Raw genomic sequence first — 14,788 nt, forward strand, 5'->3', positions numbered from 1 at the left:
CAAAGCTCACACACATGCACCACAAAGGCAGACAGAGCAAACCCAATTCTCCGCTCCTTCTGCCGAGTGACTGTTCTTCTCCCGTCTTCAGCGCTTCTCCTCTCCGTGCTCAAAATCAGGATCAGGTTGGCTTTGTGGTTCTTTTTCCAAGTGTCATTCTCAAAGACTCATTGCCTCATCTCTTAAGGAAGGGACAACAGGGAATTGGCTTCAAGACAAGACAGCAAAGTGTAACTTTGTATTTGTGTTGTCATCATGATGGCCCATTGTTTGACTGCTTGATCAACTCAGATGTCGCTATTTCCCAGCCACATATTCCACAGTTTAATCAAGTCCAAAAAGTAGCTGGAATAAAAAGGAAATACATTCATGATAAAACTTATTTGACTGTTAGGTACTACGTACTTTAGCCAGGACATTAAGTGGATGAGAGATACATGGGATTTAAAATATTTTAGACTTTACAAGACCAAAAACATAAGGTCAGGTTCTAATTTAAGCTCAACTCAGTAGCATGTCGAGCTAATTATCTTACTGTCTAGCGCCAAAGTTGAAGAGCACAATATTAATATTTTTAAGGTTTACCAGTAATGTCTAAATAAAAAGCCACATTTTCACTGTAGTATTTCTCGGCTGTAATAAAGTCAGTCGCAGATGCTAACAGAATTTTTGTTAATATTAGCAGTGCTGTTTTCACAGCAACCAAAATTACCCAACACCTTGGTTTGCCCTCATGCTAAAAGTATTTTCTCTTGTAACGTTAGATGAGAAAATTAGTAGCGAAACATGATTGCATTCAAAATAGTCTGACCCACCATAGAATGTATGTATCTCATTTGGCTGCAGTATAGTTCATACATGTAAGTCCCGCCTCCTCCATGTTAGTGGATGACACATGGTTCAAACTAAAAAAGTGTGAAAAAAAGAGTTCTTATGAAACACATTTTTCTCTGAGTGGTTTCTGTCATTTAAGGCAGTTCTTATCACACTGATAAGTGTGTTCTAGAGAAGATTTTTTTTGGTAAGTTTGGTTTTAATAAGTTGAGGCTGAGGCTGATTCATGGTTGGTCAAGCTCGTGTATCAGCAGGACCCTGATACGGCGGCTCCATCCCCCGATCGCTACCATGCAGACTCTGGCTCCAAATGATGTCTTAGTTGCAAGATGGTAGTGTTCGTATCTGGGATCATTTGGTTTCATTGTTGGATAGTGGAAGGGAGTGGAGGCGTGTTGTCCAAATTTATGGACAGTCTATGGTAAAAAGTCGATAACAGATGAAAACTATAAAATTATTAAATTGCTTTTGCTGTGTCTAAAATCGAAGGCCAACTCTGCCACTGTCAATGTAAACTACATATGTGCTGTCAGGAACAGAAATATGACAGGTAGCCTACAGTATCAAAAGTGGGCTGGGTTTTGGGAGCGGCCATTTGTGACTTTTTAAAAATATATTCAGGCTTTGTTTATGATCATGCAGCACAGTTCATGCAGTTTTAGGGATTACCACATGGCCCACTGACATCAAATTTCTTTATTCCCAGTTCTGCCTATTCAGCACAGTTAAGAGATCAAGAGAGTGATCAGAAATGGCCGCTCATCTCATCTGTAATTTGATGCTGAAATAGATGGGAATGAAAGGAAAAGAGGGAGCATACCTGGGAGCGTTAGAAAGCAAGATGGTTGCTTCATGACCGCTCCTCTTGCCCTTAGTGTAACATTCAGGGGAAGAGTGTCCCTTTGTTATCACCCCCCTCTCCCTGGCAATTATCACAAACTCCACTTCCCCTGCCCTCCGGAGCCCAGAGAACTGAGAGGCCGGAGTGGGAGAATAGCTACATTTATAATTTTTTTTCTTCTCTTTCCATAGATTAATTTTCTAGGAAGCCCTGTCACTGCTGTACAGGAAAGCGGAGAGAGAGGAATAGAGTGTGAGAAGGGGGGAGATGGGGGCGGGCGGGTGGGGTGTAGAGATTGGGGCTACAGTGCACAAGCCTTCTCGCTTTTTCGTTTTCTTTTTTTTTTTTCCTTGACAGATCATTTTCCATGCAGGGGTATCAGGGGGTCTGGCCGATAATTGGCATGCAGATTGCAGCTGATGGCGTCCCGCAACAGAAGAAAAGAACTGGCTAGTTAGAATAATGAGCCAGCCTGCCTGATGGATGGGCGAGGGAGGAGGTCATACAAAATGTTTCCGACACAATTCTTAACACCAGCCCCCCTCCTCCCAGCCACACTGCTACCTGCACCTCCCATTTTTATTTTTCTATTTTTCACAAAGCCCTGATATTTCATTATTTTCTCCTCTTTCTTCCCTTCCAGGGCAATGAAAGCGTCCCATCTTCCTCTTTCTTCTCCTCTTCTTTTATTTTTGCCTTCCTCCCAGCCCAGCTGAGAACGCTTCCCGTCGCACTCTGCAGAACTGTCTCCGTGTAGGTGAAGGCGCACAGTGACAGTACAGTTTTGGGTACGTGGAGCCTCTAAAATGTCACAACTCATTAGGAGCCTGACACCCTTAAGAGACTGTAGTGTTTTAATTACAGTAAAGGAGTTAATCACTGGCCTCTCAATGGATTTCTATTTCTCACCCTCTGCTGGTCCAAGTTTCAAATACAGGAAGTAGAGGCCTTAATATAATGGAAATCAAACTCTCATGCTTGTAAATGTAATTTTTTTGTTGAGAACTTTTAATAGGTTTTGAAGTTGGGACGTGTAGGTGTCGGTATTACTGTCACTTGATTTTCATTCAAATGGTTGCATAGGATTTTGAAGAATATACTTCCTTACTTTGGAAACCAATGTAAAGAACATTAACAGGCCATTATAGATCGTACATCCTACAGTGCATTAGCTCATGCATTATTCATTTATTATTTTATGGCCTGGGTTGACTTTAAATGAACCCTGGTAGACCCCCCACCCCAGAAAGCATGCTTTCCTTCTCCACCCCCCTCATTTTATTGTGAATTCCTCTAATCCTCGCTGCTTTCCAGGTAATTACTCTGTCATTTTACCCTGCACGTCACTGTGCTTTTGATCTACCTTCCAGGTCGGGTAGTTATAGGTAAACTGACAAATTGTAATATCCAGTAAGTGTCATTAAGCACCTTGTTTTGCATGAGAGGATCAAGCACATTTCCTTATTCTGTTGTTTTGCTGATTGATTTTTGCCTTTACTTTGGTTCTCCACCTGAGAATGTACATTTTAGGAAAGTTCAAAGTCTGAATGCAAATATGACAAAACTATTAATAAACTGCACATAAATTATATTCATGTCTTAATGAATGTTATACAACCTGAACTTGATTATCAGTGGTGGAAACTAAGTTAATAAATTAACTCTTATGCCACTTTATACTTTGACAAAATGACAGAAATGTAGCATTGTATACATACACTACAGTTATTATTATTATTATTTATAATTATTATTCATGTTGCAGATTATTGTTTGTATATGCTCCATTAGATAAAACTATCCTGGGTGCAAAGTGGATATTATCAGTATCACCAGCCTTGATACATAAATAGTTTTATACATTAAACATTATAATCCTCTATTTTTAAAATCCCATTGAGGGTTTTATTTACAGGGGTAATCTGCTACTTAACTAAAGGATCTGAGTATTTTTACCTCCATTGCTGATAATTAAGTGTATACTCATCAGGTATGTAGGTTTAAGTTTAAACATTTCAGGGTATTTTTGACATTGTATATTTGATGTCATAGCTACCTTAATACATAATATAGCTAAAATCTCAAACTGAAAGAAGTATCTTCCCTCTATGAGTAAAACAGTGCTTTAAGACAAAAAGCCAAAGTCTGTTAATCCTGTGTGTAGATATGTACTGTTCATACTCCAACACTTTCCTCAGGCAGTTTGGCCGACATGCTATGTCCTCATGCTGTGTCCTCATGCTGTGTCCTCATGCTGTGTCCTCACTACATACAGTATGAGCTGTGCACAGTTTGTATTACATGGGTTGTTGCTGAAGTGGTGCGGTCCACACACGGTTCAGTTCAGTTTAATTCAACACAACTTTATTTATCTCTGCAAAGGCAACTGTAATCAGTGGCTCACAGTATAGTAAAAAAATGCACACACACGATAGATAGAAGAAGAAAAATAATAATAATTAGAAACTTAAATTAATAAAGTAATACTATGTAGCCTAAATACATAAACATGCAAAAACGAGTGTAAATTGAGATAATGTCACTCCCATTTAAACTTTAGACATTTAAATGTGACAATATTTTATTTGGTCAAAGATATTTATAGATCTGTCACATACGTATTTTAATCTTTAGGCACTGTCAGTGACTCCTACATCCTGTCATGCTTTGCATTGTGGGAGAATCATGTCCATCGACAGCGCACCCAGAAATCTAGTATTTTATATATATATCACACTTGACTCGTTTTTCTTTTTTAGGGTGAACACACAACACTTAAATGTATGATAAAATACTTGGACACAGCTTCTGATTGGTCCCTTCATAGTCATTTCTGAATTCTTCATCATCGGGAAAATTACAGTGGTTTCTCGTGAGAAAGGGGAGCACGCTAGAAATCTTTAAAATAGTGTGATGGATATAATGAAAATGATGTCACGGTGGCAAATACGATCACAAGAAGAGCGTCGCTCTCTCATTAACATCACTGATGCATTTAATATGAGTTTACTCTACTATTGTGAAAGAGCCTAAGAAAATAACAAAAAGTTTAATGGTACAAAGAGCAAAAGTCAATGTTTGATCAAGTTCTGTGGCTGCAGCAGCTCAGTGAGCAGCTCTGCTCGCCTAATCTCACTTGCACCCTCATCAACACAACACAGAAGGGAACAAATTTACTGTTTCATCCTCATTCTTCCAGCAGCGCTAAGGAGCTGTATACAGTACACAGCAGATCAAAGCCTTAATTGAAAAATAATTATAGGTACTTAATCATAGAAAGCACTGGGCTAATTGAAGTGAAAACAAGGAGGCAAACGCAGACCCTCAGAATCGTGGCAGAAAGAGGATATTGTAAAAGCTTCTTCTTCAATCCCCATTGTCTTCCAGATTAAACAGGAGAGGGCTATTAGCAGAGTTAATTGGCTCTCTAATTTAGATCTCGCCTCACTGAAAGCATAACGGATGCGAGCCTGTCGACCAATGATGTGTGCACTCTGTCACACTGTCCTGCCGGACTGTGATTGGTTAATTGCTCAGGGATTTTTGAAGTTTTCTGTCATTCTTCAAATGCAGCAGATTTGTGGGGGGGCTGTGTTGGCCTCCCTGGGTGCCCAGGTGCTATTCATTGTTTGGAGGTTTGAAGTGGGGAACTCACGTGACTCAGTCATCACAACTACATCACTCACTGCACCGTCTTGCTCACATTATGTTTGTATTTTTTTAAATTCAACCGAATTCTGTAGCACTTTTAATTCATACTGATTTCTGGCCTATGCACCTTATTCTTATGGGGTAAGATGTAGTGAAATGCTGATCATCCTCCTCCAGACCAGCTCATATATTTCTTTTACAATCCTGATGCCCTCGGAGAAACAGCACATCCTCCCCAGGCCTTGTTATGTGAAAGGCCTCCTCATCACATTCCCAGCTATTTTGCTCCCTGCTGCGACAGCCGCCGCTGCCTGTGTTCTCTGCACTCACCCTGCCCTCTAGTGTCCACCAGCCAGCATTGCACTGAGTACTGGAGAAAAACCTGTGTAGACTCCCAAAAGGTGGACGAAAGTAAATGGGCCATTTTCCCACCATTTTCCGAGACAGCCTTTCATCATTTCAGCACATCTCTTTCTAGTGTTTTCTTATTGTAGCCCGAGTGGTAATGGAGCTCTTGACTGGAGTTCAAAAAAGAAGTTGGTGTGGAAATTTTTCCCTCAAGGTCTGTCACCCAGACTTTCTTTTTTCTCTCTCAGCAAAGTCAGTGACAGTGACAGCAGATTATGTTACATGCCCTGCTGTATGACACTCTGTGGGACTACACCAGAGAGGGGAACTTTACCCCCTTCAATTTCCACTGAAGTCTCTGCAAAGCTGCTTTAATCAATACTTTTAGTCTTACCGGTGCCATGAGTGCAGTGATGGAAGTGCAGCTGTGTCTGTCAGTTGCCTGCTTCACCACTTTTGCCCACATTCAAAAATCTCTTGCCATGAAATTAGCGACACACATTCAGCTCACCTCCTTCTCATCTGGCCTCACAGAGCTGCTTGCACAAAGTGGTCATATTAAACATGTATAAAGTGACTATGTATACCGGGGGTTATCATCTTTTAACTCATTGTGTTGATTTTATTGCCTGAAGCTTCACTCTCACTGCTCTCATTAATGGCGGTTTCAGCCCAGCAGGCAGCTGTTTTCAAACAGCGCTGTGAACACAGTGAAGCATTCAGCAGCTAAAGTGCGAGATACTCAAGGGAGACTTTTGAGTGATGTGACCTGCAAAGTGAACTTTACGCAACCAAAACACACCGCTAAAGGTTTTACTTTGTAGTTTGTTAGTAGTTTTCCAACTTCTGCAACATCAACAACCATATGGGTTGTGTGTTTCTGCCCTACACACACTTTTTTATTTTTGGAAAGGTCATGGATAAAAGAAACCCTGCTGATTATTGGCTTCACACTCAAAACTGAAGTCTCACGTATGAACGTCTTGTGTTTTGTCAACTCATCCATCCAGACCTCCTCTCAATGTGAAGCTTGTTATTCTATCACCTACCTTCCTCCTTGGCTCCCATCACAATTACTACGCCCACTAGAGGTCACCAACTTTCAGTCATAATAAACTGCACGCACACACAGAGACTCTACTTTTTAAAAGCTTGTCTACTTGCACTTTGAAGGCTAATGTATGGTTTCCACATCTCTGAGGCCGCAAGAGTCAATGTGATGTACATTTTGTCCTCACACTACAACGCCTACACCAGCCACACAAAAGGAAAGTGTTTTAATTAACTGAGCCAACACAGTTAGGTTAATAATCAATCTTCTACATTTCTTTATTTATGACAAATTGTTATTCAGACAATTCTGAAATTTTCTAAATTAGAATTGATAATATTGAGAGAAACAAACTTTGGTTACACAAACAACAAAAATATCTCTTCAGTATAAGCTATTCTGTATTTTGTTTTTGAAAAAGAAATGAGACACAGCTCTGTTTCACTGTAAAACTGTAAATGAACATTTTACTAAAAGATTCCACAGACATACAGCCATTGTTTAATTTTTTAATTAATTAGGCAACAGGCGACTCTTATTCCACACATACACACATGTATGTTATAGCTAACATATAGTTTAAACATCAGATGTTTGGGGCAAGCAAACATATAATCCAGTGTTCACGTTCTCATGTATGATGCAGGCTGAAAGTTCTCATCACTCTCTGTGTGAACACACTTTTATACTGTATAACATGTAAGACCATAAGCAGTAAAGATGAACAATACTTCTCCACTTCCTCCCACAATCCAGAAGTTAAGCCAAAATGTTCTGGATAGGAACACATTCGCATTTGGAGCCAGTCTGCGCAGTAGCAGTTGGGGATGTAGCCCCTGAAGTGAAATCCCACAGATGCACACTGTTGACCCATCACAGGTCAGTCTCAGCTCTCAACCATGATGATATATAGCACCAAATAAAAGTAAAAACCAAACTGAACAGAAACATGAACTACCTAAAATGAGAAAAACTTATTTGACGTGTATTGAGTCATATCTCATTCATTAACATGGAGGAGGCGTGATTTATGGCCAAATTGCAGCCAGTCACCAGGGGGTGATTGAGACGCTTTGGCTTCACTTTGGGGGAGCCGTCATGTCGTTCATCTTTATCAAAGTCACAAAGAGAGAGAATATTCAACATTCTTCATCATATCCTCTAACTGTAACATATTCCATATTAGCTTCCTCCTGCCCTTCACTGGATCATGTTCTAACAATTCAAACTCAGTTACATGTTTATAATTTAGCCTAACGTTTCTGTATCATCGAACAATTTTAGGTAGGATTCTTGTGAATTCTTATTCATTCAAAACAAAATCTTTACAACTTATAGGTGGTATGATTGTAGCTACTTGGCGCACACTTTTACCTTGTTTTCTTCTCATGTGCATTTTCAACGGGCAGCTCATGATAAGTAAACAGTGGCTCCTACAGACGCTGGAAAAGTTGTTTGCTTAAGGTTCAGTCTGCTGCGGCACAAATGGGTTTGAGCTGCAGACAGAAAAAAACATTAGCACTGCCTGTAACAGGAGACTGTGATTCCTACTGTGATTGAATCAGGTTGCTTGCACGAGTGTGGGAGGGTTATTTGAACTACTTTCACAATACTTTACGATTGTAAATATATTTATTTAACCTTGTTTGCATCTTGACTTTAGCTCCTGTAGGTTTTCCTCTTGGCAGCATGATTAATTAATTTTTTCTGTTCTTGCACTCCATTGCTGAGATTCTGGTAATTTGTAAAATGTTTGGAATGTGTTACTTTTTAGGTAAATACAGTAAATCCATAAAATATCATTCAATTCTCAAATTGATAAACAATAAATGGATGAAATAAGATCATTAATTTATGGATGCAATGTATCTTCTGTGTCTGAAACATGGTCTCACTTCAATAGATGAAGACATTTTTTTCATAATTAACAATGAAATATCTGAAACCACAAACAAACTTTTATACAGTTCTTGAGTCACTTTACATTTATTGTTGAGTTCAGCAATTGTATAATTATGATATTAACCAACACACGTTTTGTTGTGCACACTGAACAAAGCTGCAGCCCAGTTTCGTTTCCGTCCTGGTGTCTCACATGTTCTCCTCCACATACAGTATCAGCCACAGTCAAATTGGTTTCAGTTCATTACAATCATATCAGTATTTACTCTTACCTGACTGGCTGCTGGTGCTGCAATGATACCGAGCACCCACCTCAACAACAGTGTCATCTAGTTTTGTTTAACGAAAACTGGCCAAGGCATTGAGAAATATTTAAACTGGAAATGTTAAGCCTCTAAAATGTAACAATGATTTATACAATTAAGATTCAATTTGCTGTGTAATTCTGAGCAGAATGATACTTCAAATAACTTCACAGACTCTTGTAGTAGAGGTCATGGTAGTCACCATATACGCATGGTTGTTTGTTTATAGCAAGAGACCTTTCACTTTTTTTAATCTAGAGAGTATACTGACAACACATTGTTATGTGAATTTTAGCAGACAGCAATTATCAGCAGGAAGTGAGAGAGCATATTTACATCTCTCAAGATGGCATTTTATATACTTACTGCTACATAATTATTCCAACAAAGGTGAACACAGAACATTAATGATATTCAGTCACAGTGGCTGAAAATTATAAACAAAGATTCATGGTAAGTGCTAAAACATTAAGATTAACACAGAGATATCACTAAGTCTGAAATAACTTTGTAGTATTAGTTATTTGTGCCTGTTCTATCTGACGTACACTAATGTGAGCTAACATATTCAAACTGTGAGCTTCATAGTTACTGACTGGTGCAGAGCTACTGCTTATCAAGTTTTCATTTGTTAAAGGAGTCTATCTAGAAAGGACCAATCAGAAATCGACATTATCTGAATAAAATGTTGATGATGGTTGGTTTCCTCATGTTGCCAGGCCTCTGTCAACCAGTCACTACCAATCAGTCATTATTGTTTTTTCTGGTCAATAATAGCTTCACTATAAAATTGCAAAAAAATGAAAGGAGCTGTATATGAGCATTTGACCTAATTTGAATTTTTTGACCATCTAAGGTTTTCACAAACACAATAAGCATTGAGAAAGTGACTAAATGATGATCAGTCATTGTACCACATCATGTTCAGCAACATTAATCATACTTAACTGATACTGTTACACTCCACCCAACTCTTTGTGTACATGACTGGGCTGTGTGCAAACAAACAGGGTCATTGGTACAGTCCTTCTTGACTTCGCTACTGCTGATATTGTATTCAAACACACAGTCGCAGCACTGAGGAGAGGCCGTTACTCTTCGATTCAACGGTTCCTAAAAGCGTTTTTGGTAGAAGGAGCAGCGCGATGGCCGCCACTCTCTGTCAGGTGATGGGCTTCCTCCTCGGTTTGTTAGGGATGGCAGGAATAATCGCAGCAACGGGGATGGACCAGTGGGCAACGGAGGACCTCTTTGACAATCCCGTCACCGCCGTGTACTCGTACTCGGGCCTGTGGAGGTCATGTGTCCGGCAGAGCTCCGGCTTCACAGAGTGCCGGCCTTATTTCACCATTCTTGGACTGCCAAGTAAGTAGTGGAAGAAATGAATTCATGGATGTGTAAAAGACATTGTTTGTTGGGCTGAATAGAATAAAAATCACCAAAGCTAACAAAATAATCAAATTTATATATACGGAAATACAGTATAGGTTAATAAGAGGGGAATTCTTTTTCTATTATTCTCACTGTCCAAAAAGTAATAGACTGATATCAAACCATTTTGTGTCTGCGTTTCCGTATAATGATGGGAAAAAAATTAGGCAATGTCAGACCACACCCTTTTTTACGAAGGGGTGGAAACTCTCATCACCAGTGTTTCCCGAAACTGGGACAAAGACTTTAGGTAAACATCTGATAAGAGCTGTTCCTTGTTGAAGCGTACATAATGATAAGCGGCAGCACCGATGCCGCCATTTCACAACTCTGGGACATTGGCGGTAACTTTGTTTGAGCGGGACATCTAAAATGGCTGCCTCCATGATTCAGTTAATAGGATTCATGTTGTCTGCACTGGGGCAATTTTTAATATCGGCAGCAACAGCAATGGACATGTGGAGCTTACAAGACCGATCTTTTACAGTCATAACAAATGTGTACACCTATTCTGGGCTGTGGAATTCATGTGTAGGGACGGCATATGGTACTACACAGTGCAGGCCTTATTTTACCATACTGGGACTGCCAGGTAAGAGAATTACACTTACACGAGAAAAAAAAAAGAAAAGTTTATCTCGAATATTTCTCCAGCAGGTTGGATTAGGAGAACATTTTCCAAAGGACCTTGGAAGGTACTTTAGCATATTTGCAAGGTTTTAGGGCAGATTTTCTCCATTTCCCCTGCTGCATAAAAGTGCAGTCGACTGCAGAAATGATGGTGTCTCTCCGGAATCAGATGGAAATTTGATGAAACATCCAAAGCTTAGCTGAGCAAGCACAAGCTTTACCAGAGTGTCACACAATGTAAAGTACATTTCCACACTCTGTACTTAACAGCTGAATGTAGTGTAGAGCACATTGTATATAAGGTTTTAAAGGCTTAAGTCTTGAATTATACAGGTACAATATCTACGGCCATGGACGGATGGCATTTAGGTCAATGTGTGTTATTACAAGGTGCCTTCATTTATGAATTTATATTTCCCTGCTGGAGAAAAATATATAATTGCAGTTGACTTTTTTTCTTTATTCACTTTCTTTACTCTAATTCAAGGGGAATACCATTTGTGTGAGCTCTCAATGCCTCCTTAAAGCATATTCTGATTAATCATCGAGCAAACTGTTATTCATCTGTGTTGAAATAATTTTGTTTCCAGGAGATTCTGACCTAGAAGTACCAAGTTGTTCCCTTTATGCGTGACCTAAAAAGACCTTTTAGCTCTAACCTAAAGTAATTTCCATTTTGCATTGCATCCATAGTATATATGTACACTATTGTGTCAGAATTTATTAAAGTGTTTAAATTTTCTAATTAAAACAAGAACATGAACTTGAGCTTATTAAAAGCAAGAACTCAATGAATTGATTTGTGAGACAAAAACGTATTTATGCAATATAACAAAGAATCTCATGTCTCTCAGAAGTTACTTTTTTGTGGTAATATGAATGCTTTGCTGTTGGTTGGTGTAAATTCAAAGATTATTTGAATTTACACCAACCAAGATTATTAAAAACTGCAGGAAAGGTTCAGTGAGTTGGCTTTAGCAACACTTAAAGAAGTTACATGCTTATAGTAGAGACGACGGTGGCCTTGAGGTGACAAATTATTATATAAATAATAAATAATTACAAAAGGCCTCCTCCGGAGTTAATGTTTGGTTTGTTCACTCTGGGCTACTGTAGAAAAATGGAGGTGCTTTATAGAATAGGCCTCACTTCCAATGTAAATATAATGGGCTCATTCTAAACTGACAAAAACACAACAGTTCTTAGCTTCAGGTGATAATTTACTTACTTACTACCATCTGTAAAAACCTAAAACCTTTGCAATACTTGAGTAAATCTACTCATGTTACTATCCACCACTCTACGATGGTAGATTTCAAAATAATTTTATGAATAATTATGTTGTGCGAAATCTTCTAATTGTGTAACTTTGACTTTCAGCTCTGCTTCAAGCCGTCCGAGCCCTGATGATTGTTGGTATCATTCTTGGGGCCATTGGCTGTCTGATCGCTATTTTTGCACTGAAGTGCTTGAAAATGGGGAACATGGAAGACAACATCAAAGCCACAATGACTCTGACTGCTGGGATCATGATTCTTCTCGCAGGTGATTTTGTAACGCTTTATTCACAATGTCTAGTTCTGTCATGCAGTGAGACATTTTTGTCCTAATTCTATAATATTTCTTTTGTTCAAATTTCAGGTATCTGTGGCATTGCCGGGGTGTCGGCCTTTGCCAACTTGATTGTGCAGAGTTTTCGGTTCACAACGTATGCTGAGGGTGGGTTTGGCTCGTATGGAGGAGGTGTTGGTGGACTCACAGGATCTCTGACTCCAAGGTAAACATCAATTAAAAATGAGTCTGTTTGGGGATGTTTTATCTCCGCATCGCTTCAGTAATTTTAACCGTAATCATCATCTTCTTTCAGGTACACGTTTGGCCCGGCGCTGTTTGTGGGCTGGATTGGTGCGGCTATATTGGTCATTGGAGGCATCATGATGTGTCTGGCTTGTCGTGGAATGTCTTCAGATGGGAAGCAACGGTACGTTCAGTCACAGACAGAATCAATCAATGGCTTCTTGTGAGCTTTAAAAGGACTGGTAGCAAGTGCAGCAACTTTTGACAGCAGAACTGCTCTTATGTATAGTAAAATAACATAAAGGCAGAAGCTCTTAAATAGAGCAATAGTCCCAACAGAAGTGTGTAGTAAGCAGAAAAGACAGCATTGAAAGACTGAAATCTGACAAAGCTGGACAACATCGTATAAAACCCATGGATTTTGTCATTATTAGTGGTAGTAAAAATCTAGGTTCCTTTAACATTTAAAGGCACATACTCAGCAAAATGCAAATGGAAGCTTTTTGGTGTTTGTATGTTTTTTTCCTCTGCATATATATATATATAATGCAGAGCTGCAAATGCTTACACAATACACACAGATACTTGTATTCCTCTCCTGGTCACACATTTATTTCAACCATATTCTTTTAGTCTAGACATTATGATTCACTGCAGGGGCCAAAAAGGTCTTCTAACTAGACTCTTTATTTCTGCTCTTTTCTGTCTTTTATTTGAAATGGATTACTTTCTGATATCCCTCAGGTATGATGGGATGACCTACAAAGCTGCCTCACAACACACCATGTACAAGTCGGACATTAGACCCCGGCCGGCCTACAATGATTCCTACAAGGCTCAGAGTATGGATGGAAGGCAGTCGAACCAGAGATTTGATTATGTGTAGAATCGTTTCATCGCTGATACCTCTTTTTTATATCCTACAGCTCTGTGATGATGAATGAGTGTTCTCTTGTTTTTTATTTGCCTGCATTCATAGGGAGAGTGGTTGTTTGTTTTTTCTGTTCTAAAATTTGACAAAATTACTACATTTAAGGTGTATTTAAAAAAATACTTTGTCAATAGAATCATAAAATCATGCTGTTTTGTAATTTGTGGTATTTTCTCTTTGTGTGTCAAATGAAAGCAACAATGATTTTTTTTTTTTTTGTAATTTAAGATATACCTACACAATAAACAACACTAAATGAGAATATTGACAGAACCTGAAGTTGGTTGCATTAGATGTTTGTAAGTATGAACCCCAGTAATGTTAGATCGCATTAAAAACACCTCACAGAAGTAGTTGTTAGTTCTTACTGAAAATATACCTCCAGTAATCCCTGGTGCAACTATTGCGTAGCTTATTGAATCAACAAAATTGTTTATGTCAGCTTAATAATAAATTACATGTTTTGATTGGAGGGGAAATGTGGTGATATACTGCTCACATGTCACATTTTTTATTAAAAGTGCTGTTTCGTAAGGATCTGAACTGTTTGAAAATACCTTTTACAATGTTTAACTTTTTGCATTTAAAATTGAAAACATTATGTCCATATCGTTAGCATTAATGACCAAATTTATGTTTCAAAGCATTTTTCTCTCATGTACATATGAAACAAATCATGACTTCATTAACAAGCATTATCTGATTAGTTAAAAACACCTCTGGGCCTTTAACACTTGCTATCTGGCACTCATGCTGCATCTTGTTATCCTGCAGTCTTTTAAAAAAAAATTTTTTAATAGGAGGTTATTCACAGATTTACATGTCACTATGCTTCATTAGATTTCGCTAGCCAAGACATTGCCATATGTTTTCGAAGTGTGATTACACCTTTACTGTCACTTTAGAGATGTTGTAACAAAATCACACTTTACTTCTAATTCAATTGAAAGTTTTATTCCAATGCTTTTTAAATGGTCTACTTCATAATGTAATTAAAACATTTGACATGATCTGATCCTATACTACATCGGAGAAAATGTAATTCCATCCAGTGCTCACCAAAAAAA

General features: G+C 38.6%; 1 protein-coding gene across 1 annotated transcript; it reads left to right on the forward strand.

Annotated features, from left to right (window-relative positions):
* Positions 1–9,865: 9,865 nt before the first annotated feature.
* On the forward strand, positions 9,866–14,290 carry LOC109625568 (claudin-18-like). The gene is made up of 5 exons (XM_020080835.2): positions 9,866–10,297; positions 12,374–12,538; positions 12,635–12,770; positions 12,861–12,974; positions 13,535–14,290. The coding sequence occupies exons 1-5, from the start codon at positions 10,078–10,080 to the stop codon at positions 13,674–13,676; spliced, it is 777 nt and encodes a 258-aa protein (XP_019936394.1). The 5' UTR covers positions 9,866–10,077; the 3' UTR covers positions 13,677–14,290.
* The last annotated feature ends 498 nt before the right edge of the window (positions 14,291–14,788 follow it).

The sequence above is a fragment of the Paralichthys olivaceus genome, chromosome 3 (genome assembly GCF_024713975.1).
Source record: "Paralichthys olivaceus isolate ysfri-2021 chromosome 3, ASM2471397v2, whole genome shotgun sequence".
Classification (NCBI taxonomy): Eukaryota; Metazoa; Chordata; class Actinopteri; order Pleuronectiformes; family Paralichthyidae; genus Paralichthys; species Paralichthys olivaceus.